The 26,269-nt window shown below is 40.1% G+C and overlaps 1 protein-coding gene across 1 annotated transcript; it reads right to left on the bottom strand.

The window, feature by feature from the left end:
• Positions 1-15: 15 nt before the first annotated feature.
• fscn1 (fascin actin-bundling protein 1) lies at positions 16-26,269 on the bottom strand. Its single transcript, NM_203797.1, is given in 5 exon segments — positions 16-1,269; positions 2,003-2,170; positions 3,087-3,208; positions 12,399-12,555; positions 25,424-26,269. Coding segments are annotated over 5 exon segments (1,455 nt in total). The 5' UTR covers positions 26,229-26,269; the 3' UTR covers positions 16-1,066.

Genomic DNA, 26,269 nt, shown 5'->3' with positions numbered 1-26,269 from the left:
CACCAGTACAGTACATTTACTGGGACAAAATGTATTTATTTCTCTACACTGCGATGTTCTGAAAATGGCACTTAAGACATTATAATCAGCATGTGGCAGCTTTACAGATCAATTCACAGGAGTGCGAAACCACCGAGCCTTTAGTCACATCTGCTCACTGAACTGGTGTTCAGATCAGTGGTACAGCAGACAGATTAAATAGCCCAGATTAATATACAAACAATACCACGTATTCAATCTTTGATATCAACTGTTGGTGATACATTTTATGACATTTGAGTTATTTTAAAATTTAGAGCATTGTCATTTAGCACCACAAAGTATATTAAATTCACTGCCGAAATAATATGTCAAACATTGAGATGAGGCTTATCAGTAAACATAAAAGTAAATAAAAGATATTTAATACTGTTTATTACTATTAATATTCTACCTTTCCAATTACATAAACCTTTCTACAGGGAGGAATATGGCCCTATGAAATACTAGGCATAAATTGTTAAATGTGCAAGTTTCGCATTATTTTAAAAAAGCAAACATTTTTTCAAAATAGCTAGCACTTGGCAAATTATGACCACTGCCACTTAAAGGGCCTCCTAAGACATGACATTTTCTTTTCTCCTCATCAAGACTGTTAAAGACTAATATAGTTCTTAAAGCTAGCAAGGGGGTCAATCCCAGGAATCCTACCAGAGTTAAAAATACCTTGTTAAGAAGCAGTTCTGTTAATGGATGTAAACAAATATTAAAATATGACATGGGTCAAATTATCCACATCTGCATTTCTTTAAGGATCCATTTTAAAAACTTACTATAGAACAGTAGAGGGTACTAAGATTGTGGCAATAAACAACGCCCTGCACCAAAGAAGTGCTATAGGTGTATATTATAGGCACCTATAGAAGGCTATAGGTGTATATTTGGTCAAAAACTGCAGATACTGACTAAAATAAAGAAAGAACTGTTACTCCAAGCAAGACAAGATTTGTATTATATTGCCCTGTTAAGAGCAAACAGGCACAAGGGACACATTTGACACGGCTAATGATTTAGCCCCAGATTATGCTTAGTATTCCCAGAGTGTGGAAGAGTCGATGGTCTCCGCATTTGCTTTCAGAACACCAGCATGGTCACCTTTGAGATAAAGGCCATTGACTTTGATTGCCACTTTGTTGTAGTCACAGAATTCGAAGTAGAAATCCACCCGAGTGGGACTACTGCTGGTAACAGACATATCACTTCCCACAGTCCAGTATTTCCCAGTGGAATCTATAAAAAAAAAAAAAAAAGTGATGCAATATTTGATGTTTCCATTTTGTAAGTTGACTGATTTGCAGTTTGGTTGCCTTTTGCCCAGTTTGAGAAAATACTTTATACATTACATTGCATTACGTAAAAGGTATTCCCCTACTGTCTAATATATCTGCCTGTACTATTGCTTTAGGAAAAGAACCTTTTCCACAGTTCTCTGCTCAATTTATACATGGTACATCTCCCATTAAGCACCTCTGCTCCAATGTAATCAATCCCAACTTGGCTAGGCTTTCCTCAAAGCCTTCTATACCCTTTATTTGATTAGTTGCTCTTCTGACTTTCTTTTTCATCAGTGAATATTCTAGATGTTGTAGAAGTTAAGGAACTAACCTCTCTTCCCATAAATCAAACATCTTTTACAATACCTTGCATTTGGCTGTAAGAGGGAATACCAGTCAGCAATGTTATTACCCAACAGGTTCACAATAAGAATCTACCTTATTTCCATAAAGGGTATAGAACAGACTTGTTTATTTGTACATCCCAAATACATAACCATACATTTAACTTTGAAACCTATCTGCTACTTAGACACTGTACTTAGGTCCTTAGTTACTGCAGTGTCTATTTTACAAGTGTGCGAGATTTTATGTTGCAGAAATCAGCAAAGACATTCTCTGCTGCACACGTGTTTACCCATGTTGACTATAATTTTAGTCTTGTTGCAACCAGCACTGCCGGTTCTTACCTTTGAGGCTGTAAGCACCATCATTGAATTCCAGTTCAAATACATCATAAATGGAGCGATTGGAATCAAGGGTTCCAGTCATTTTACGGCAGCCAATGAAACCATGCTCACCCCTCAGAACGATCAGTGGACGGTTAATAAGCTTCATTAAAAACAGCTCCGTCTCTGCTGTAAAGAAAATAAGGATTTTCAAAACAATTTTTTTTCCCCCCAAAATGCATCCGAAAAGCAAGCATGAATCAGAACACCGCCACTAAATATACATTTAAGAATGTGACTGGACAATTTTACCTTTGTTGCCTGACCATGTATGCATACCCACTGCTCTGCAATGAAGTCTATTCACATAGAAGATGATCTGGTTTGTATATGCATGCACCAATGGGAAGTATCAGTGGACAAGGGACGTGAAAAAACAGCACAGATTTTCTCAGTTAGCCATTAAACACCCCCCCCCCCATACTATAATATATAGCCCACTGTTTAAGAACCTTGACCGCTGGCCTCATGCATGGCACCCCTTCAGTTTCTTTTTCATCAACGGATTTCCTTCTATTTTTGTGCAGTAATTTAGAAATCAATGGTCGTATATACACACATTGAACGAACTAGCATAAAGCAGCATATAATGCATGTTTTAATAGTGACACCTCATCACCCCTCTACACGTTTGTCTTAAAAGGGCAAATATTAGTTCAACAGGTCTTGTGAAAAACATTCTGTGTATGTCTATTCAGAAATACTTTTGCTATTTCTTGCACTAAAAAGCCCTCTGTACAAACAAATCCCTTCCAGGAGATGCTCATTATACAGAGGGCATCTAAGTGGACTGGCTTTTTATTCTATGCAGCTCATACAAACCAGAAAGTTCAGGGTTTGTTTGTTTTTTAAGAAGGAATAGGAAAAAAGAGAAAGGAAGAAAGACAGCAAAAAAGCAAAAGCAAGAAACTCAAAAATTAGTTAAAAAAGTACTGTACATAATTTTTGCTTAATATTGAAGAGGTGGTGAAGAATCCACCCTCTTTTTAGTAGCCTTTGAATAATTTTTCTAATTATAACATTGCCCAAATGTAATCTGTCCTACCTGGTGTATCTATAGAAGCTGACAGTTGGCCATTCTTCTTTGCTGTGACAAATTTTCCATTGACTCCCTTAAGGGTGATTCTACGGTCGCACCAGTCAATATCAAAATAACAGCTGTTATTCCTGCAAGAAAATAAAAAGAAAAATGGGACTGTGGAAGATAATTTAAAGTGGGTGGAGGAAAAAGCAAACATTAGATAAAGGCAGCCCAAGGCCATTTTCATTATTTTTGGTGTACTATTTAAAGACAATAAGGTTTGTGAAGGTTAATAAAATAAATGCAACCTTTCTTGCTTCTTGCATCATTCCACAGCCTGATGAATCTAAATTAGCAAAGCAGTAAAAATTACTGTAGTTTAGTGCTGCAAATGTAAAACCTAGAGACAAGTACAAAAAGAAACGTGCAATCAATTCCAATGCAACTGTGGGGGACAAAAACACTAAAACCAGCAAATATTCCAAGAATAACCATTACAGGGTCACTGATCTCTGTATCATTCCTGATCATGCAATGTACCTGGGTACACATATTGGTACTATATGCAGTATATCAGAGCTTAGATGCCTTCCAAATATTGGAGTAGTTAGTGTATAGATATTCTATATTACACCACATATCTGCTCAAACTTACCCCAATCAAACCACAGTAACTTCATAATGCAGATTAAAACATTCAAAACTCCATTATACCCCCACTTTGCAAAGGGGAGAGTGCACATGTAGATTCAATATGTATTTATAGGCCTGAATGGAAACCTAAATATGTCAGCAAATCATCACCAGTCCAGTAGCAGGCACTACCTAGAAGCGGCAAAATAGAGAAATGTATTCTTACCGTAATTTCTATTTCCAAGTCACTCTTCATGGCAGCATTCACCAACATTGGGTAATCCCCGCCCTCTTGAGGTCACTGGACAGGAAAGAGTTAATCACAGTATAAAGCATCCCCCCTCCCATAGCCACTCGTCTTAGTAACCAAGCAACTGAAGGGAGGGAAGTTGGTGAATGCTGCCATGAAGAGTGACTTGGAAATAGAAATTACGGTAAGAATAAATTTCTCTATTTCCCAAGCCATGGCAGCACTTCACCAACATTGGGAATTCCCCAAGCTAAGAAAGAAGGGAGGGACAATCAGAGGCTGCTTAATAATTTTATTCCAGGACATTAATGAATGACTGCCTGGAGAATTTTTCTCCCAAATCTCGCCTCTTGGGACTGCAACACATCCAGCTTGTAGTGCCGGACAAAAGTAGTCGCAGAAGACCATCTTGCTGCTTTGCAGATTGCCTCTGGCGAAGCCTTGGCTGCTGCCGCCCAGGATGTAGCCATTGCTCTGGTAGAATGTGCCTTAAGATCCTTTGGGACCTCTCTGCCAGCCAACTGATATGCCAACACGATACAGGATACAATCCACCGGCTGACCGTTACCTTGGATGGGGCCAAACCTTTTCTTGGACCCCTTGGAATCACAAACAACTTGCTTGTTTTCCGCCACGAACTTGTCCGTTCTAAGTAAGACAATATTGCCCGAACTAAGTCTAAAGTATGCCAAAGTCTCTCTTGTTCGGACTTGGGATTTGAACAAAATGAAGGGAGCACCACTTCCAGCTCAGCATGAAACTGGGACACCACCTTTGGCAGAAATCCGAAAACTGGTCTCATGACCACTTTGTCTTCAAATATCACAGTATGGGGTTCTTCAGCTGAAAGAGAGCATAACTCCCCAACAGACGTTATGGCAACCAATAACAACACTTTCAAGGTTGCATTCCAATCTGAGACCTTTTCCAATGGTTCAAATGGAGTCGACATTAAAGTCTTTAGGACTAATGGCAAATCCCAGGGAGGAACTCTGGGTTTAAAATATGGACAGATTCTTTTTAAGGCATTGAAAAATCTCTTAACTTGAGGGTCTTCCGACCAGGCCTTCTCTGTCAATGCTGACAAGGCTGACACCTGTGCTATTGCTGAAGCCTTTCTTGTATCCAGAGAATAAGAACTTCACCACCAAGCCCAACTTTTCTCCAAATAACATCTCACCTTCGAAAGCTAATTGGCAAAGATTAGATTTGGAGGATGAGTCGGCCATCCAGGGCTTCAACCACAACGCTCGCCTTGAGGCTACTGAAAGGGCCATGGATCTTGCCGACAGCTAGACTAAATCCAATGAGGCATCAGCAATAAACTCCGTTGCCAATTTCATCTCAGTGAGCATCTCTTTCAAATTAGATCTCTTTACATTAGAGGTAATTGCGGTTTCCAGATTATCCAGCCAGACATTCATGGACCTGGAAGTTGAAGTTAAGGCCACTGCCGGTCTGCAGGCTGCCCCTGCCGCCCCAAATGATTTTTTAAGATTAAACTCCAAACGTTTCTCCATCGGATCTTTAAATGCAGCCGCATCATCCACAGGAAGGGTAGTATTTTTTGCAAGACGAACCACCGCAGCATCCACTTTAGGAGGGCTATCCCACACTTTGGAGAATGCCTCCTCTACTGGATATCTTTTTTGCAAATTTTCCTTAAACTCCTAACAAACGGCTCCTTCACTTCTCCCGGCGCGTTCCAAGGGTGCGGACCACACAGGCGCACCCGACCCACACTGCAGAACTACGCAGAACAACATGCTGTTGCTACGTCTGCTGCACCTTCAGGGACAAAAACTCCCCTACTAAGTTTCAAACGCCGCTCCCTACAATAGGTAAGCAGCGTGTACCAGTGACCTGGACAGGAAAAAAAGACGAGTGGCTATGGGAGGGGGGATGCTTTATACTGTGATTAACTCTTTCCTGTCCAGTCACCTCAAGAGGGCGGGGATTACCCAATGTTGGTGAAGTGCTGCCATGGTGGCTTGGGAAAATGAAGACTATGATACCCCAAAAATGGTCATGCCAGTCATGAACTACAGACACACACACACACTACAGTACAAGCTTAAAGGGATAGTAGACACCCTTGTTCAAAATGAGTTCAATGAGTAGGACTTGCTGAACAAAGATTTGTGATTTAATCATAACTTTTTTATTCCTTGAGCTAAAATGAAACTAAAGCTCCTTCATGTTTGGTCTTCTGTTGTAGTGCACTCCTCATTTTAGACCTTTGTTTTAGTGTTTATATTCATTAAATGCAGCTTCTGTTCCCTCTGACTACATAGGGTGGTTCTTAAAGAACTATTAAATGACATTTTACTAGTTACTCTCCAATTTTACTAGTTAAAACCTTGCATTTGTGAACACACATTTAATACTGGTACCAGCATGAGAATTTTGCATATCCAACTTGTGCTTCCTTTCTATTACTATCAGTTCCTTCAGCCAAGCCTCCTCCCCCATTTTCCCTAACTATGGCCACTACCTCATCGGAAGGTGGCCATACACGTTAAGATCCGCTCACTTGGCGAGGTCGCCAAGCGAGCGGATCTTCTCCCAATATCCCCACCTACGGGTGGACGATATTGGGCAAATGTAGGCTAATGCGATCGTTTGGCCCTGTGGCCAAACAATTGAATTATAATGATGGCAATGGGGCAGTCGGTTCGGGGACTGCATCAACGAGCTGATGCGGTCCCTGATCAGACTAAATCTTTTAACCTGCCCAATCGATATATGCCCAATTTCAGGGCAGATATTGGTCGGGCATGACCCTCGTTGCTGCGCCTACACAGGCTGATAAGCTGCCAAATCGGGACCAATATCGGCAGCTACAATCGGCCCGTGTATGGCCACCTTAACCTATCTTCCACAGAATTACTTGCTGCACCCTCCCATGTCTAGTTGCATATTTCCCATCAATATAAAATGAGATCCATTATCAGCTTTATTGAATGGTAAATATGCTGGCTTTATGAAACTTTAACACTTAGTGATTTTCCTGGCAGCAAAACAAATGATCACTAAGGCATGAAAATCAAAATCAATTACCTTTACAGCTTTTAGGCAATAGACTGACAAATCTGGCAGCCATGGCTTCTCTTCTCCCCATAGAACTTTCCACTCAAAAGTATGCTTGAGCAGAGTACACTAAAATACCCTCAATATTTAAAAGGATTGTTGCAGTCATTAAAAGTTTCTTTTTTCAAATGTAAGTTGATTGTTATAATGATGTGTTGTTTGTCATAACCATGGATTAATCTCATTGTAAATTATGTTTGGGCTACTATTGCTGCTATCCTGAAGTAGCCATCTTCTACATAGTAACATAGTAAGTTGGGTTGAAAAAAAGACGGACATCCATCACGTTCAACCATAATGCCTATATATAACCTGCCTAACTTCTAGTTGATCCAGAGGAAGGCAAAAAACCCCATCTGAAGCCTCTGTAATTTGCCACAGAGGGGAAAAAAATTCCTTCCCGACTCCTTGATGGCTATCGGACCAGCCCCTGGATCAACGTGTATTAAAGCGGACCTGTCACCCTAAGAAATAAGTCCAAATTATTTTCTATATTGTTAGTTGAGCAAAATAAACTTTACTTACGCTATATAAATAATATAAATCTTGTTTCCTTTCGTCTTGGAATTACTCAATCAAAGCAAGCAGGCAGGCACCATTTTGTGGACACTGTTATTAAGGCAAGCTTTGTATCATGCCAAAATCTTGTTTATGTGCCAGAATAGGGGACCAGATGCCCATGCCCATGCACTGGCTACACAGTTAGATAAGGAGGAGGGAGGGGAGAAGTGAGATGTGCAGTGACATCTAGGAAGTGCTGAATGGAAAGCTAAAGTTATTGTCTGCCCCGCCTCTATGCCTAAGGCATAGAGGCGTGGCAAGCAATATATGATTGACAGCTGGGATTTTTAAATGCCTTTATAATGGGTTTGGATGTGTTAATATAAAAATGAATTTGGGTTTCATGTTTAATTTGAACAGGACTTTTATTATACAGATTTTCATGTCTGGGTGACAGGTCCACTTTAAGAGCTATCTCCCATAACTCTGTATTCCCTCACTTGCTAAGAATCCAGCCAACCAATGGATGCATAGCCATATCTGGGTTGTACCAAATAACTGCAGAATATACAGAGCGACTGTTCTTTTTTGTATCGACTTCCTTGGGTGGCTGATCAAAATGTCTATCAGTTACCCCTATCAGTGCAGTGGATCGTACATGTACTTGCGTCAATTTAACAGTATATGGCTGGGACAGTAATTTTACAGACACTATTAATCATGATTCTAACCTGAGCAGCTCTCAGCTAGCTCTCTGTGCAGAGATGCCATGGAGCAATAAAAAAAAAAAAACATCTTAAGCTGTCTCTTATTACCATATTATAGGGACAGGTTATCTGCCACAGCATTTGATGTGTTACACTGCCTGCCTTCTATACAGTGCCTGATAACACTCCCTCTAATTGCTTAACAGCTCCAAGTTCATGGATGAGCTCTGCACTACCACTTAATATATATATTAGCTGTGTGATAGCTTCTAGCTCATCACTTACACAGGGCTCTTCATTCAGAGCAAAACAGCTCTTCTGAGGACACATCCTGTGAGTATTGCTGTTAGGGTGCCCTTCGGCAAGCAAAGCTCTGGATCCATGGCAGACCTGCTAGGAGGACCTCCAATCTTGTTCCCCCAATATGGTGCAGTCAAGTTTTATTTGGGCTTTCTGCAAATAACCGTTAATCAACACTGATAACATGGTGCATAAAACTCAAGTTGTAGTATGTTGACCGTCACCTTCCTAATATTGTTACAATGAAGATACTTATGTACCTTTATAGATCACTTTGATCTAAGTTGTACTCCTTCACAAAGTTACTGTGTGTGCGCATAATAAATTATGCAATAAAATATATATATATATATATATATATATTTTTTTTTTTTTTTTTTTTTTTTTTTTTACACAATGGCTTTTTGGCACCATTTCACAGAGTTTTGGTATTTAAGTGTTACAGCTCTCTATTACTTCCATATCTTAACACTGGAATCGATTCTATCACTGCATATCGCAACTGAGAGACATTATGTCCTGCCTGCTTATAGTGATGTGCAAAAGGCGATATCAATACTTTCTGAATACATTACTGACTGTAAAACAATGCTGGGAGATCCCCAATAGGCTATATTGTGTTTCCAACATATTTTAATCCACAATGACAAATGTAGTAGACTGCATAATTAGTAAAATGAGTGACAATTATTTGATATATTTTGCCCAACTGTGGATGGCTAAATGCAGAGCCTTTTAGAATGATACCACATTGCGCACATCCTAGGCATGGATAAATTTCCTTCTTTACGGGTGCCAGCAGGGTCCGTGTTTCCCTATGGGCTGCATAATTGTGTCTCATCTGCAAACACTAAAACATTACTTACTCCCAAAATCATTAACAAGTTCGATAAAAGTGGACCCGATACAGAACCCCACTAAGAACTACAGAACTACCCTACTCAGAGAACAGAATGAATTCCTATTGACAACCACCCACTCTAAACAACCTTGTAGCCAGTTTATATCCATGTACAAACATTACAAACAGACCTTAGTTTAGAAAGCAGTCATTTGTGGGGCAGTGTATCAAATGCTTTGGAAATTTCCCAACACAGTAGAACCCATGATTTTACGTTTTTCCAGAATTAATGCCTTTTTCCGTGATCCCATATAGGCAAGCTGCTTTTTTCATTCCTGTATTTTCAATTATCCCAGAATATGCCATTATGACTGACATGACCTATCCTACATAAAGCCATGTTGATAACCGTTCATGCCATTCTCTATAAAAATTGTGAATGTGAAACCTGCCAACCACAGAATAAACTGACATAATTGCTAGGCTCAGATCGTAATTTTAAGTAGTGGAATTATACCAGCTGTCCTCCAATCTATTACCTATTACCTAATGGACTGGAAGAAAGCTGGTATAATTCCAATACCAGATAAAAACAAGTCTGAGAAAATTTGAAACAGAGGCCTGTCTTAAATCAAACTAAGCGCTCTCATTACCCAAGATTGCATCTGCCCCCGTTGCCTTGTTCACATTCATTTTGATTTCAAAGTAAAACCTTATGTACCAAGCATTCCCCTCAGGCAAAACACCCGGCCCAGACGGGATACCCGTATAATGGTATAAGTAGTATGTCGACTTCCTATCCCCTAAACTGGTAGAGTTATTTAATGGTAATAAACAACCTAATATTTTGCCGGACTCCTGCTACGATGCCTATGTCACCCACATCTTAAACCGGATAAGCCGCCTGATCGATGAGTCATACCGACCTATATCCCTATTAAACTCTGATATCAAGATATTTGCCAAAATATTAGCTAATAGACTTAAACTAGTTATAACAGAGCTGATCCACCCAAATCAGACAGGCTTTATGCCCTCCAAAGCCACAGATATTAATATAAAGCGCTTATTCACTAATATAATTTCGCATGAGAACCCTGGGAATAGAATTGTGGTGGCATTGGACACAGCCAAAGCCTTTGACACTGCCCAGTGGCATTACCTTTGGGAAGTACTGACCTGATATCACTTTGGTCCTAGATACAGAAACTGGGTTCAGTTGCTGTATGCCCGCCCACGAGCCAAGATTCTAGTCAACGGCAGGCTCACAGAGGCCATATCTCTGGAGAGAGGCACTCGCCAGGGGTGTCCTCTCTCCCCAATGTTGTTCGCCCTGGCCATTGAACCTCTGGTGGTACGTATAAGGACACATGAGGCAATTGAGGGTTTACGCATAGGAAACAAAAAAATATCACTATGCAGATGACATGTTGTTATATTTGGGAAACTCACATCAAGCTCTGATGAACCTCCTGGCAGTGGTTTCTGAATTTGGTTGGTATTCTGGGCTTAGAATCAACCACTCTAAGTCGATTATATTTCCTATAGACCCCCTACCCCCAGGTACCCCGGACCACATATCACAACTTCAAGTTGTGTCCTCATTCAAATACCTTGGTATTACTGTACATAAGGACCTAAATAAGTATGAACAGTGTGATATCCCCGCACTTGACGACGAGATGTGGTCGGATGCCCTTAAACAAGTGACGGAAACATCAATCTGTGTGAGGGACAGGTATATTCAGATAAAAAATTTTAAATAGAGCATACCTAACCCCCCACCGTCTGGCCAAAATCTTTGAAAATGTGTCCGACCAATGTCCCAAATGCAGAAGCGATGTAGGTACTCTGTTTCATGTTTTCTGGTCCTACCCAGTGATACAGAGATTCTAGGGTGAAATTCTGCAGTTCCTCAATGAGAAGCTTGCCTTCCAAACATACGCTATCCGGAAATTTGTCTCCTGGGTCTAACCGGTGACCTGCAACTCTGCTCCTACTCTAGACTGTGCTATCTGCAGCTGCTTTACTATGCTAAAAAAATCCTTCCTAATGCATTGGAAGTCCTTAGATCCTCCGCCTTTTCAATTTTGGCGAAAATTGGTTGATGATTCCCTTCCCAGCCAGAAACTGACTTATCTAGCAAGGGGATGCCCGGATAAATTTAACGCCATATGGGGCACGTGGCTAAACCTATAAAGTTAGTGATTATGGACAAATTTTAATTCTGTATAACCAGAACTGCTACCTTAGCCTCCCCCCCCTTCCTTTCTTTCTTTCTCCTCTCTTTTCCTCTTTAGTATGTTTTCTATTGTTTAACTGTTTGTAATATAAAACATGCAAAATAAAATCTTTTAAAAAAAACAAAAAAAAAAAAAAAAAAACACCTTATGTACCATATCCTGTATATAATCACTGACCAGATTAAGCTGAGCCACCTGCGCCCCTTATCAGGTGGAAACTGACCCCTCAACTGTATACAGAAAAGAATGGATCAAATTTTTGTGATCAATAAATCGTTTGTATGCGACACCACTAATCTGTCTGATCCAGTCCCATATGCTGGCTTATTCATGGAAAAAAGCAAATCAGTAAAAAATGAAGAATTGTTTGTTAAGAATAACACTGTGGAAAACTCAACAGCATTTCAGAGCTTTCTGAACAATGGGTCTTTAGATAATGGATCTACTACATGTATTGAAAAGGGATTCAAATCAATACAATAAAATGCAAAAAGCCTACCAGCAAAGTGGTTAGCATGCATTAAGTGGCTGAATCTGAAGCAGTAATACAGGCACTGAAACCTCAGGAAGTGCAGTGTCAGTGATAACCACACATTTGTAACTTACTGGTGACTTGTTCTTGTGCTTGCCTGGGCAGCCGGAATTGAGCCCCATATGCAGCTATATATGAGCCCCATATGCAGCTTCTAAGATGTAGTTAAAAAAAAAAAATGAAAAGTCACATTTCATAAAAGGTCCATAGCGGATCTAAATTGTTTTAAAATACTCACAGTGTAGAAGCAGATGCCTGAATCCCTCCATTGTTGGAAAGGGTCCAGTACTTTCCAGTGTGAGTCCGGAAAGCACACATCTTTGTCTCTTTGTTGATTTCCAGTTGAAATGTTTCCTGGTCACTCTCCTCATCCTGATTTGCTGAAAGATCAATACCTAAAATTAAGCAGACAATGGTCATTAAATAAAGAAGATAATAAAACATTTCCTATCTGCCATATTTCTGCATTCTGATAGTAGATACTCAAGGCTAAGTAAAACATTATGCAAGTCCCTAAATATAAGCTAAACTCATATTTTAACTATGGATAGTATTATACTAAACTTTTCTGTAAAACTGGAAGTTTGATATACAGCAGTACAGTTGAGAAAGCATATGGCTGTTGTATCCAACCCTAATAAACAAACTCTGCAGTTTCTTTCATAAAATATGAAAGAATGTTCTTCCTTGCCTAACTCCATTACAACATATCCTTTAGTAATTAAGGCAGCAACACAGATTTGGTTTGTGACATACTGTATCAGTTAGGTGACAGATGGGGTGGTGGGTCCTTCAGGCTAGGATCAGTATCCAACTGGAGTCAAATAGAGGACCTAAGTGATGTGCCTGATGTTTCCCTGTTAATTACAGCACTCCCAGGTCTCCACTCACTGCTGAGCATCTGGGAGCTTCCTGCTGACTCCAAGCAGCTTTCTTGAAATCTCATCTGAGACCTGGTAGTGTTTTTTTAAATGTACACACTTTATTTATATATATACTTGATTTGACATTTTATTCAACTTTTAGGCTACGAACAGTGCAAGTATTTTTTATTTCAACTAGAAATCCAAATCACAAGAAAAACCACTGCTAATTGCTCAGTGTTGCAATCTGTTTTTGCCTTTAAATCTTTTAAACTGAGTTAGTGCAAAATGTTAGAAATTCATCTGGCAGTAAACTGGTTAATTACTGTTTCATAAAAAATAGTAGAATTGCTTTTTTGTTGTTGCTAATTGCTTGTGTCTTATGCTCCCAAGGCCTTTGCTTTTTATTGCTTGCATCTTGTGCACCTGAGGTCCCTGTAGTGCAGCTTGCATGTTGCGTGCCTAAGGCCCCTGCAGTATTTTAAAGTGAAAGTATTAGTTTGTATGCTTACTGTTCAGATATTTTACTTTTACAGTAAGAGTCAGCCTTACAATATAAGGCTAATGGCACATGGGAGAATCCCCAGCCTTAATACAGGGAAAAACCATTCAAATTTTTTTATCATCCTTTGTTCTGTTTATTGAAATACATGCACACAGGACACATACATATTAACAGACATTTCACTTTGAAAACATAATGGCTGAAATACAATAATTACAATTGGTTAAATATGTCATTAAAATACAGATAGCTCAAAACAATGATCACTACTGGGAATCATTTTACATCATTATCCCCTCTGAGGACAGATCGGAATATACTACTGTTAAACAGCTGCGCTTCAACAAAACAGTCAGCAAAGTTCCACACTGCAAATATGAATTGTAAGACCTATGGTAGATTTATTTTCGCATGCCACTGTAGTGGTGAAAATGTCAAGGTGAACAAAGCACTTAATGTCATACATATCTGGAAATGTGCAAGTCCCACTGCATTATTTTTCCTATATGTATTTGCTAAAGTGGACCTGTCACCCAGACATAAAAAGCTGTATAATAAAAAAGTCATTTTCAAATGAAACAAACCAAAATTCATTTTTATATTAACACATCCAAACCCATTATAAAGGCATTTAAAAATCCCAGCTGTCAATCATATATTGCCTGCCCCGCCTCTATGCCTTAGGCATAGAGGTGGGGCAGACAAGTACTTTAACTTTCAATGCAGCTCTCACTTTCCCCCTCCCTCCTAACCATCTAATTGTGTAACCAGTGCATGGGCCAGGACATCTGGTCCCCCATTCTGGCACATACACAAGATTTTGGGGTGATACAAAGCATGCCTTAATAACAGTGCCCACAAAATGGCACCTGCCTATTTGATGTGGTTGTGTAATTCCAGGACTGAAGGAAACAAGATTTAGATTACTTAAGTGAAGTTTATTTTGCTTAAACACAATAGAAAATAATTTTGAATTATTTCTTAGGGTGACAGGTCCCCTTTAAGCATATCCCAGGGGGAAATTCTACACAGCTCTGTTCTTTGCATAAAGGACAACCACAAACCCAACTAAGAATGCTCCCACACAACAAGCAAACCCCTCTACTCTCTAGCTGCAGGCACTGTAAATGGCACACTACTTAAATATGCACTAGTTATTTATTGCCTAGCAATGGCACATGTTCTCTTTCATAAACATTGGTAAGGCCCTAATATGCCATGCACTTTTGGTTTTCAATGCTCAAATAGGAAATTATTAAATTAGAAAGAGTCCCAAGAAGGGAAACTATGAAAGCTGAAGTCTATTGCATACATTGATCCCTGTGGGATGAAACATGCAACTGGGCTGTGAATTTAAATGTTTACACTCTTTTTAGGAGGGACAGAGGAATTAAAAATTGTGGAGGGGTTTTTGTCTTTATGTGAAGCTAGATTTACGCCATGTGCTAAAGAAATGACTGGGGACAGTGTGGAATCCCTTTGGGTAGAGACTTCAGCAGGGCTAAAGGCTACACAGAAAATTATCATTGGTGTATGCTATAAACCACCCTGTATAAGTGGAGGAGGATGAGGCCCAGCTACTATTGCAAATTGAGGAGTCTTCACAACTAGGTTATTAGTTATTATGGGGGACTAATTATCCAGACATTGACTGGAGTAATGGGGCGGCTAAGCCAGAGAAAGCTAGCAGATATATGCTAAATGACAACTTTTTAAAAAGTGTTAATGTCAAGGGGAGAAAGAAAAAAAATGTTCAAATTAGCTGGGACAGCAGAAACTTCCATCAGGTACAAGGAAGCAAATAAAGCAGGCAAAAAAATCAGGCAAGCTAAAATAGAGATGGCAAGGGGTACTGCAGCAAGCAGTATGTAAAGAGTAAAAAAAAAATGGGTGGGACCCTTATGATCACAGGGGGGTCAGTTGGTTGAACAGGGAAAAAGCAGAAATTTTGAACTCTTATTTTTTATCAGTCTATACATCTGAGGAGCCAGCTAATGAAGGCTTCCCTTTTAATATGCCCAGTTCTAGTAATTTAGCTACTGACACATGGGTCACTCAGGAGGAAATTCAAAAGAGACTTGAGCATGTAAAAGTAAACAACTATTTAAAAAAAAAATTAAAAAAAAAGATTTTTTTCTCTACAACAAAACAGTACCTTGTACTTCATCCTACCTAAAGATATAATTAATCCGTATTGGAGGCAAAACAATCGTATTGAGTCTATTTAAATTTTAAATGTTTTTTTAAGTTGACAAAGTATGGAGAGCCGAATTAAAGAAAGATCCCTAATGTGGAAAACCCCAGGTCTAGAGCATTCTGTACTGGCAGATAGATAGCATTAAGAACAGAACTTGATGGCTTTTTAAGCAGGTGAGAAAATACCTTTTTAAAAATAGTTCTTAGCATAAAGTTTATCCAGGCCAATTGGAGAGACTTCAGGTGGCTTAACATAGATTAACTAGGAGTTAGGTAGGTTTTATTTAGAGATGGACGTGTATTTCTTCAAACTATATAAAGTTTGTATTGGGGTGTTTCGTGTTTGCCCATTGCCCACACCCACTACTAACATGGAAATACAATTAGCTTGTATCGTTGTTACACATTATAAAACTTTTCACAGGTCTGGTGAGAGCCAAAATTGGGCCTTTGTATACTTAAAATGGTAGAGCCTAACATCAACCCTTCCTCCCACCCCACCAGTCCACTAAAAAGTGACTCTCTGGCATTTTACAGCAGCTCCCTGGGGCATTTGCCAGGACCCACGGATTGCAAGTCTGGGCCCGGCTGGCAAGTGATACAGCAAGAGCCCTGTATTACCTGTACATACGTCTCTTCCTCCCCCACCTAGATCACTTTTTGATTAAAACATTTGCCTTATCTGTGGACTTTTCTTTTCCAAAGTTTTTTTTTTTTTTTGGCTATGAAAGGTCAAAAGAAAAAAAAATTTGGTAAAATCTTTGTGCTGTGCTAGGAATTGTATAACATTAATACCATTGCATCAGGACATATAAAAATAAATACAGGTATGGGGCTTATTAAATACAGTAAAGTAAATACAGGTATATGGCTTATTATCCAGAACGCTCAGGATCTGGGGTTTCTGTAACTGGGATCACCACTGTCTACTTTACAAGTAGTTGAACATTAACCCTTTATCCACAGAACATATGTTCTACAATCTGTGGCACTTAATGTTGCACAGAATGTAGATTCTACGATCTGCAGAACTCAGCTGAGGAGCAGTTTTTTTTAAAGCCACTCCTTTGCTCCAGTGTCATTCCCCAGCCAACGAGCAGAGGTGCAGATTGAGTGGCCCCATTTGGGGGCCCTCTGCACGTCACATGGTTTGGTAAACCTATGAATATTGAGCAACAAATTTTTCAGTGGACATTGGCATTCATATTTAGCATGCTTTATGCTAGTATGTTATGAAATGTGGGCATACAATGGGGTAATGAGGCAATTTTCATAAATTTTTATAAAACTGCTACATTTAGCATAGCTTTGCAGTTCAGCAGTTTGCAGTAGAAAGACGTATATACCTGTTTTAGAATTTGTCTGAATGTGCACTTTCTGAAAATGTATGGTTTTCTAGGGTCTTCATATGGTTAGGTGGTCTTAAGGCACATAATATACTGGAGCAGCCAGAGTCAGTTGTAAACGTTCATATGTATATTTTCATTTGGCTCCCTCTGTGCACCAAATACTAAAAAAATTTGTAAATCTATGCATATTGGGCTGTTCAAGCTGTTTATATGCCCTGCAATGCAGGACATATAATAGTGCAATATGCAAACAATTTTCAGAAAATTTCATAAAAACCATTGTTTGCAGTTTGGTAGTTTGCAGTGAAAATAAATACTCTCATTTTGGATTCAGCAGAATATGTTCTTTCTGAAAATCTGAGGTTTTCTTGGGACATCTTACCAATTTGCAGGGTCACACTGCAATAAACCCGGTGGGCCCCTGCGGACCAAATGCGATGCCTGTTGCTGATCCCCCAGTCGCAAGTGTCCTCCCCGGATGCGTTTCACTTATGTGCACTCAGGGGATGATGTCGGGAGGGGGCCTCTGTGGGGGGGTTAGGGGGGCACGTCAGGGAACGGAGCGTGGCGGGGCACCTTGGGGGGGGGGGGGGGGGGGGGGGGGGGGGAAGAGAGGCCCCTGGGGTGGTAGCCCCGGTGGGCCCTGCACCTGCCAGTTTGACCCTGCCTATTTGGGTACTTACCAAACCTCAATCAGACTTTTTTTTAGGCAGTAGAAATATCTCATAAAATGTGTGCACCAAGTAAATTTTGTGGTTTCTATGTGCCAGAACCTTGGTAATCCTATGCAGAAAGCACATCAAATGGTTTGGTGGACCCCTGGCATTTATATTTATGGTGTTTTTTTCTAGGTAGTTAATGATATGTGGGAGATAAGATGTTGAAAATAGCCTTTAAGCTTTCACTTTGCAAGTATTTTATCAAAGGAATAACTTCAGGAAAGCTTTGCAACTCAGTAGAGAGTCACTGTTACCCATTTTGAATTCACCCTAGAGTGTATAAATGTATGGTTTGTGGCTTTACCCCACATAAAATGCAAGACATTTGTTGACCCCCCTGGCATTAATATTTAGGGTTTATTTTCTTGGTACCACATTATATGTGGGAGATATAATGATGGGAAATGAAAGCTTTCAGGACATTTTTCAGAATTTTCCTCATTGTTATAGAAAGTTTACAGAAGTTTAGAAAAGCTTTGATGTTAATTAGGAGTAGAGAGAGTTTCACCATCTGGGGCAGAATGTGTACTTTTCAGATATATGCAGTTTCCTGGGGTAAACCGAATGTTCCAGGATTTTTTGCCTTTGGAATCTTAAACTATGCCATTTTCTACTTTAGTGCTTTGAAAATTTGGTATAGAGGTCATAAATCACTGGTTTACAAATGTTCCAGAGACATGACGCATTTTGGAGCATAGAATAAAATATTTTACTAGTATAAATCCTTATCATTAAAAATAGCTTTTTTTTTGCACAAATTAAAACCAGGCAGTGATTTAACCGACAGCCTGGAATATGAAACTGCAAAGGAATAGAAAGATACTAGTTTTTTTGTCTGTCTGGGTCATTGACTCCTATCTGAAAGGTAGATGAAAAGGCAAGTAATGAAACTATGAAAAATAAAGATCAATTGCAAAGTTGCTATAAATAGGATGTTCTTTAAGATACCAAATTTAAAGGGTGAACCCCCCTTTAAAGAAAAGGTGTTGACCAACTTTTGCAAATTCTCACCAGATTGGTGAAAAAAAAAAAGAAGCACTTTTATCAATACAGTAATCACTTGAAGAGGGGTTCAGCAACCCGCTCCACCTCCTTAAACATGCAGAGATCAGCAGCGCATTCATAGACTGGTGTAGTCAGCTTGAAGTTAAGCTCAGTCTCAGTTTAGCGCTGAGATACATAGAACTCAGACAGGGATAAGCAAACACAAAAACTTTAAAGAAAAAAAAAAAACCACCTTAATACCGACAGACGTAAATTGTTAAACATTTCCTTTGCCTTGCATGAAGGTCAGTAGGAAATAGTAACTCAAAATAAAATCCTGTCTAACATCAAACAGGACACAGAGTCTCTCATATATTAAAGAATTCTTCCGTTGCTAAGCAGGATGTGGACAGCTGCACAAACTTTATGATGCAAAGTAGCAAGATCACTATTCAATGATTAAGCAAATAGTTTTCCACTACAGCTACTCCGGCATTCTCAGGCATATAATTAAAAATATAAGAAAACTAGTTGGGTAGTACAGGCATAGGACCGGTTATACAGAATACTCAGGACCGAGTTTTCCGGATAAGGGGTCATTCCGTAACTTGGATATCCATACCTTAAATCTATTAAAAAAAATTAATCCTATTGGATTTAATCATATATTAGTTAGAATCACCTACAAGGTCATGTTAACTATTACAGCTAAAGACTTAAGAATTATTTAATTAAAGTGGAGTCTATAAGAGATGGCCTTCTGCAATTCAGACATTCTGGATAAGAGGGTTTCAGATAACAAATCCCATATCTGTAATATTATACTTTAGTGCAGATGTTTTAAATGGCTCTTTAACAACCTTGTTTATCTTTAAGATCAGTAATGTCCCTGTGGACAACCTAACATCCAGAATGCCTGTGACCTGGGGTTTTGCAGATTAAGGAATATTTGCATCACCGTACCTTATGTCTGCTAAAAAAAATCATTTAACATTAAATAAACCCAATAGGATTGTTTTGCCATTTGTGCAGCTTTGTTCTTATCAAGTGCAAGGTATGGTTTTATTATTAAACAATATAAAGTATATACACTAGCCTGTCTCAGCTCACCGCACAGTATCTTGTTGGAGAGAGCCTGCACGTTCCACGATGTTCCTTATAACCAGAAATTAACCCTTTTTGTAAAAAAAAAAAAAAAGTAATTTGCCCAATGTTTGTACATTACCTATCTGACCACCCAGGTTTCTGTTTGAGGGGACTGCCATATTTGTGCAGCAATAGTCCATTCACATTAGACGCTATACCTGACAGACTGAGAAGGGACAGTCAGGTTGGCAAAGCAGTCAGGTTTAGGAACTTCAAACAACAGTTAAGGTTCCCATACACGGGCCAATTCTAGCTGCAGATATTGGTTCCTTAGATTGATTCGACAGCTAATCGGCCTGTGTATGGGCACTACCGACGGACCTGCCCGACTGATATCTGGCCTGGAATTGGCCAGATCTCGTTCGGGAAGGTTAAAAAAAATCTAGTCGGATCGGGGACCGCATCGGCTCGTTGATGCGGTACCCAGACAGACTTAGCCTATACCTGTTGTTATAATTCGATCATTTGGCCCCAGGGCCAAACAATGTAATTAGCCTGGATTCTCCCGATATCGCCCACCCGTAGGTGGGGGATATCGGGAGAAGATCCGCTCACTTGGCAACATCACCAAGCAAGCGGATCTGAAGGTGTATGGGCACATTTACTTACAAAAGCAGCCCTATCAGCAAAAACCATCAGTGTGAGCTATAGGTAACTTTTAATGTATATTCATATTTTGAAGAATAGTTTTTTGGCATCAGTATAACTTTAAGCTTTGATACTGCACTATGAAAAGTAACAACAAACAGTTAGTAAACCGCAAAATAGTTCAATAAAAATCTGATCTTTATAAGCTGCACATAGATATAAAGTTCAGCTACCTTTTTTTATATTTTGAGAAACCCAACTTGTTTACAGAGGGAAAGAAAGGAAACTAGGTCAGGGAAAAAAAATCTTTTAATTTGGATTCATAAATGCAAGAAAATTTGAAAAATATGTTTCAGTGAAAAAAAAAATAGGCAGAACACATCTTCAACAAATTAGTGTCACAGGACCTGACTTCTAACAGCAGACACGATCACACATGCACCTCAAGTGTACACACTGCATACACAAACACACATACACTTGTTGTGGCAGGTGAGAAAATTCATATACGTTATTTCATTTGTGGCCCATACATATCATACTTTGGTATATCTATGCATATTGTTCAGCAGACAATATAGGGTGATTTGCCTTTGTATGTAAAAAATTGTGCAAAATACATGTGGCATATTGCAACATTTTTAGGTGGTTTTCAGAAACCGCTAAGGAAAGCTTTGCTATTTGGCAGTTGTGTAAAAAAAAAAAAAAGTCTACCTATTTTGAATTCATCAGAATGTGTATGTTCTAAAAATATATGGCTTTCTGGGGGTCTCGGTACAGTCAGGGTGTCTTGAGACAATATGCGGTCATGGGGCTCTGTTTGCAAATGCCTAGTTGGCAGGCGAAAAAATTTAGATGCGTCGTTTCATTTGGGGTCCATAAATACCACAGACTTTGTTATATCTATCCATGTTGGGCATCAAACTATTCATTAGGCCTCTGGCATTCATATTTCGGGTGACATGCCTTTGTATGTAAGAAATTATACAAGATAAATTGAGGCAAATTCCAATACATATCTAAAACACATGGGCCAACAACACGGGCGACAACTTAATTCACTGAGAAGAAAACGCCACATACATGACCCTTTAGAAAGAATTATCACAGGCCTACACAATACTAAATACACAACATGAAAGAATCCTTAGAGAGATACAGGGAAATAAAAAACCTTACAGTCTTTAGTTTAGAAAGGAGTAAAGCAGCACTGTATCAAACACTCTGGCAATATAAAAAAACATCACATCCACTGCAACCCCAATGTCCAACATCATATTCATTTTAATATAAAAGCAACTGAATGTGTATGACACTACATGTCCTTCATAAACCATGCTGATTATTACTCGTCATTATGAAGAGCATACTCTTGAATGTAATTCTTTCAACTGTCAAATAACTTGCTCATCACAGATGTCAAATTTATTGGAGTATAACGGTCAGGCTAAAATAGTAATCCCTTAAAGGAGACATATCCTATAAAAATTAAGAATGTACCAGTGAATTATACTCCTCTAGATATAGAAGGATTGTGCTTAAAAAAGTTGTGTTTCAGACTGATTTATTGAGAAATTCCCCCAAAACCCCACTAGTCCCGCCCATCTGTTCCACTTCCTGCTGGCTGAATTCTCTGGATGAGCTGGGGAGCCGGCGGCCCTCAGTATAGTGCACTGTAGGAGAGGAACCAATCAGCAGCTAGGCTGACCCGATAGGGAACTGATGCCTGTTTGTGCTTCTGTGATTGCAGGGCTGTGATTGGCTCTCCCCCTCCTACTGTGCTTCTGGCAGGGACCGTTAGGACACGCCTACTCTTCATTTCAAACATGGTCAGAGAAGAGGGGATCTATAGGGAACTCCAACAAAAGGGGCCATTTTTACAGATAGGATTAATGTTTAGCCCAAAGGGAAACCAGCACCGTATATTATTCATAATTGCCTAAAATATTAGGGTTTTTCCCATTTATCCAATATGTCTCCTTTAAATTTGGGGCTAACATCAGATTTTCTCCAGTCCGTAGGTACCACACCAGATGCAAGTTTAAAAATCAGAAAAAGAAGCTTGGCTAAAACTGAGCTAAGCTTTCTAAGAGCTTGATGGTAAATTTCCTCAGGCTGTGGTGGCTTCTTTACATTAAAGACATTTAAATACCATATCCTGTGTCAGCAACTACTTGATTGAGCGGAGCCATCTGTGCCCCAACATAGTGGGTCTTCAAACTCTGACCTCTCTATTGTCCATACTGAAAAGAATACCACTTTTAGATTTCCTTCTTGGATAATAAAATGAGAACAGCAATGAATTAAAACATTCCATCTATACAATGAATTACTGATCTTACGAACAGCTGAACCATCATGACTGAGGTAAAGCCCACCACTGCCAGAGTCTGTAGCTGATGAAAAATTTAGCACAGTTCCCAAATACCACACCAATCCCTCGGTCATGCATTAATCTGTCCTGAAATTGCCATATATGCCATATTGCCATATCTTCCAAAAATTTTCACTTGAAATGGTAAGACTTTAGCAGTGAACTAGGCGTGGACCACCAACTCAGCCCTTCCATGCCCTTTAATCTGTAACAAACCTGTCCCCCTCATTTACCTCAATTGCCATGTCCTCACCCACCACTTTACTAGCCCCTGTAAGTGGTCACCTATTCTTCCCCCAGTTTGCAGTCCTCTCAATATTGCAAGCTGTCCTCTTAGATTCTACAAGGCAGATACTGTTAAGAAAACCCACACTCTCTCAAAACTCTCACAAGTGAATTCTCCATGGAACCGCTGCTCCAAGATTGCATACATACAGCAAGATTGAAACAGTTACATGCAACAACAAACTCAATTAAACTCAGTGGCACACACAGGCAGCATAGGGCAGGCAGAGTATGGTACACACAGGCAGCATAGGGCAGACAGTGCATGGCACATAAGCAGCATAGGGCAGACAGTGCATGGCACACAGGCAACACAGGGCAGACAGAGCATTGCACACACAGGCAGATAATGGCACACACACAGGCAAAGTAGGGCAGGCAGAGTATGGCACATACACAGGCAGCATAATGCTGTATGTGCCATACTCTACCTGCCCTATGCGGCCTGTGGGAGGTAAACCTGACAGCAGTTTGTTCTGGGAGTTTGTTAGCATTTGGAAATAATGATTATATGGTCCCTAAGGTGTGTAATTATATTCTGGGGATTGCTGTGCTATTCACAGTGGAGGCATATGGATTTAAGGGTGTGTCTTAATATTAGAGATGCACCACTAATCCACTTTCGGATTGGGCCAAGCCCCCGAATCCTTTGTAAAGGATTTGGCAGAATACGGAATCAGGTTTCTAATTAGCATGTGCCAATTAGGTTTTGGATGGGTTAAATGTCGCCGCATATGCAGTGCACGCCAAAAAAATTTCAACTTCCATGTTTAAGTGACAAAAAGTCACATGATTTTTAGGATTCGGATTCAGCCAGGAGCGTGGATTTGGCTGAATCTGAATCCTGCCAAAAAAAGGCCAAATCCCGAACCAAAAAACTCTGTGTATCCCTTACTTAATATGACATAATATAATTCTTTCACATATGAATAAAGAATGATATCCCTACAGCGAGCCCCAACCATTTAGGTTTTTACTGCGCTACCACATTAGTGTGGGCATGGTCTTAAAAGCTCTTGTGTTGGCGTCTGCATTTGTATAGAAATAAATTGGTAAAAAGTTAAAACTGTGAAACTATTGCATTTATATAAACGAACACAGCTGGATTGTATTGTCAGTTTATTAATTCTTAAAGCTGCCAGTATAATGCAAAAACATTACTATAAACAAGCACATTGGTAAATGCTCTAGGCTTAGGCCTACACCGAACAAATGTTAAGATTTCAAATGTTTGTCCAAACGTTCTGAAAACTAGTCCCACCTACTAACATATTTGAATGCGCCTTCTGATGGCAACAGCACTGCATCAGAGTTGTTTAGGGGGGCCCTTCACCCAAAATATTTATTCTTGCTAAAGAAAACGTAACCACAAATATTTATTTAAGTTATTTGTAAGTGTAGTTGCTATTGACAGCAGAATCAGATTGTTTCCATTTTCTACAGCCCCGGCTTTTGAATCCTGAAACAATGTTGCAAGCCTGCTAATAAAAGCAGACAATACCTAAAAGAAACACGACTGTTAAAAGTCAGCTCTAGAGTAAAGAAGCCATGAATACTGCTTTCAACTGAAATTACATTTTGTAAATATTACTATAAGTATTAAGAAAATCTGTAAAGTTGCTTCGAATTAGGTTTGGTAGAGGAACCATTTAAACGAGTAAACAGTTTTGGGTTACTACTACTCCCCTGGTACACCCAAGCTTAAAGAACACCAATAAGCCAGTAAAGCAATATAAAAAATGTATATTATATCGTTCAGGACAACAGTCTGAAGGCGATCAGTTTCTGTTCCTAGGCAGAATGAATAGCGGTTTACCGCAAAATTCAAGGGATTGAGAGGAGGAGGCGAAAAGAAAGAAGGGGTGGGTGGGGAGGTCTGCAGAAGATTGGGGGAGAGGAATCTGCAGTCGCACTATTGTGCCTGCATGCTTTGTCTAGACCTTCCCAATCCTAGGACATGCGTTTCCGTTATAAGACATTCTTTCCTTACGTTTTTATTTGCAATGTGGCCTACAGCATACACTTACATACAGCATAAAATAGAGAAGCAATGATTGGAAGAACACAAATGTACAATCTCGGGGGCATCACATGCATACTGCTAATGGGGAACAATGCGCAGGCCGAGCTTAAAGGTTCTAGCTTTAGATTTGGGAACAGAAATCTTTGTGCCAATACGAGTGTTGGGGTGAAGCTTGGGCACTACAATTGCCTTATGTACAGTTACATACATACATTGGCGCAATGGGCTTACCCTGCCTTGTAGACACGTTCCTCCCGTTCCCCGCAGTAAGAACCACTTGCGGGCAGCTTCTTTCCAGGACAAACAGCTCGTCTCTCCCGGCCTTGCTGTTCTTGCCTGCCTTCATGGTTCCACTTGGGCCGGAAGAGGTCAAGTAACGACCATCATTGGCTCTAAATGCCACTTTCCCAGATGAAATGTCCAGCGTATAACCGGTGTCCGGACCGGGCCCGTCTCTAAGGCTGCCATCGGAGGCCAACAGGCGATGATCAGGGGTTTGTATGCTATAGCGATTGTCCTGGAAAATGAGAGTAATGAGCGAGTCTACACCCCAAGGCACGTCCCGTTCCACGGATAACTCGTCGCCATTGGCACTCAGGCGGGCATATCGTTTGCGGGTCACGCTATATAGTGTGAACTGTGGGTGCATGGCCAAGTGAACTCCCCACTTCTCGGCAGGGGAAACCGAAGGAGAGAAACAACTAATTCGATCCTCTGAACCTCCGAAGTACCGGCCGTACGCCTCGGACTGCAGCGCCCAACGCCCGTCCCCCTGCGCACTGACCAGGAACCGGCACTCGGGTCCAGCAGTCTCACTCTCCCCCGACACTTTGCCATCTTTGTCTGCAGAAAGGAACCGGCCTAGGTGGCTCCGAAGTAAAACGGCACTAGTATCTTCACCCGCTGGCTCCAGGCTCCACACTTGCTTTTTCTTTAAACTGCTTGCCGAAGCATTGATCTTGAATCCAAAAGCCTCGGCAGTGAGGTATTTGTTGTTGCAGTTAACGAGCCCGAGTTGAAGGGGTCCAGAAGTCATGTTGCCAGTAAGATGCTCAAGCCCGTTCCGCTAGCCCAAAG

This window comes from Xenopus tropicalis, chromosome 9, assembly GCF_000004195.4.
Source record: "Xenopus tropicalis strain Nigerian chromosome 9, UCB_Xtro_10.0, whole genome shotgun sequence".
NCBI lineage: Eukaryota > Metazoa > Chordata > Amphibia > Anura > Pipidae > Xenopus > Xenopus tropicalis.
The sequence above is the reverse complement of the archived record's forward strand: the minus strand, read 5'-3'. Positions and strand labels throughout refer to the sequence as shown.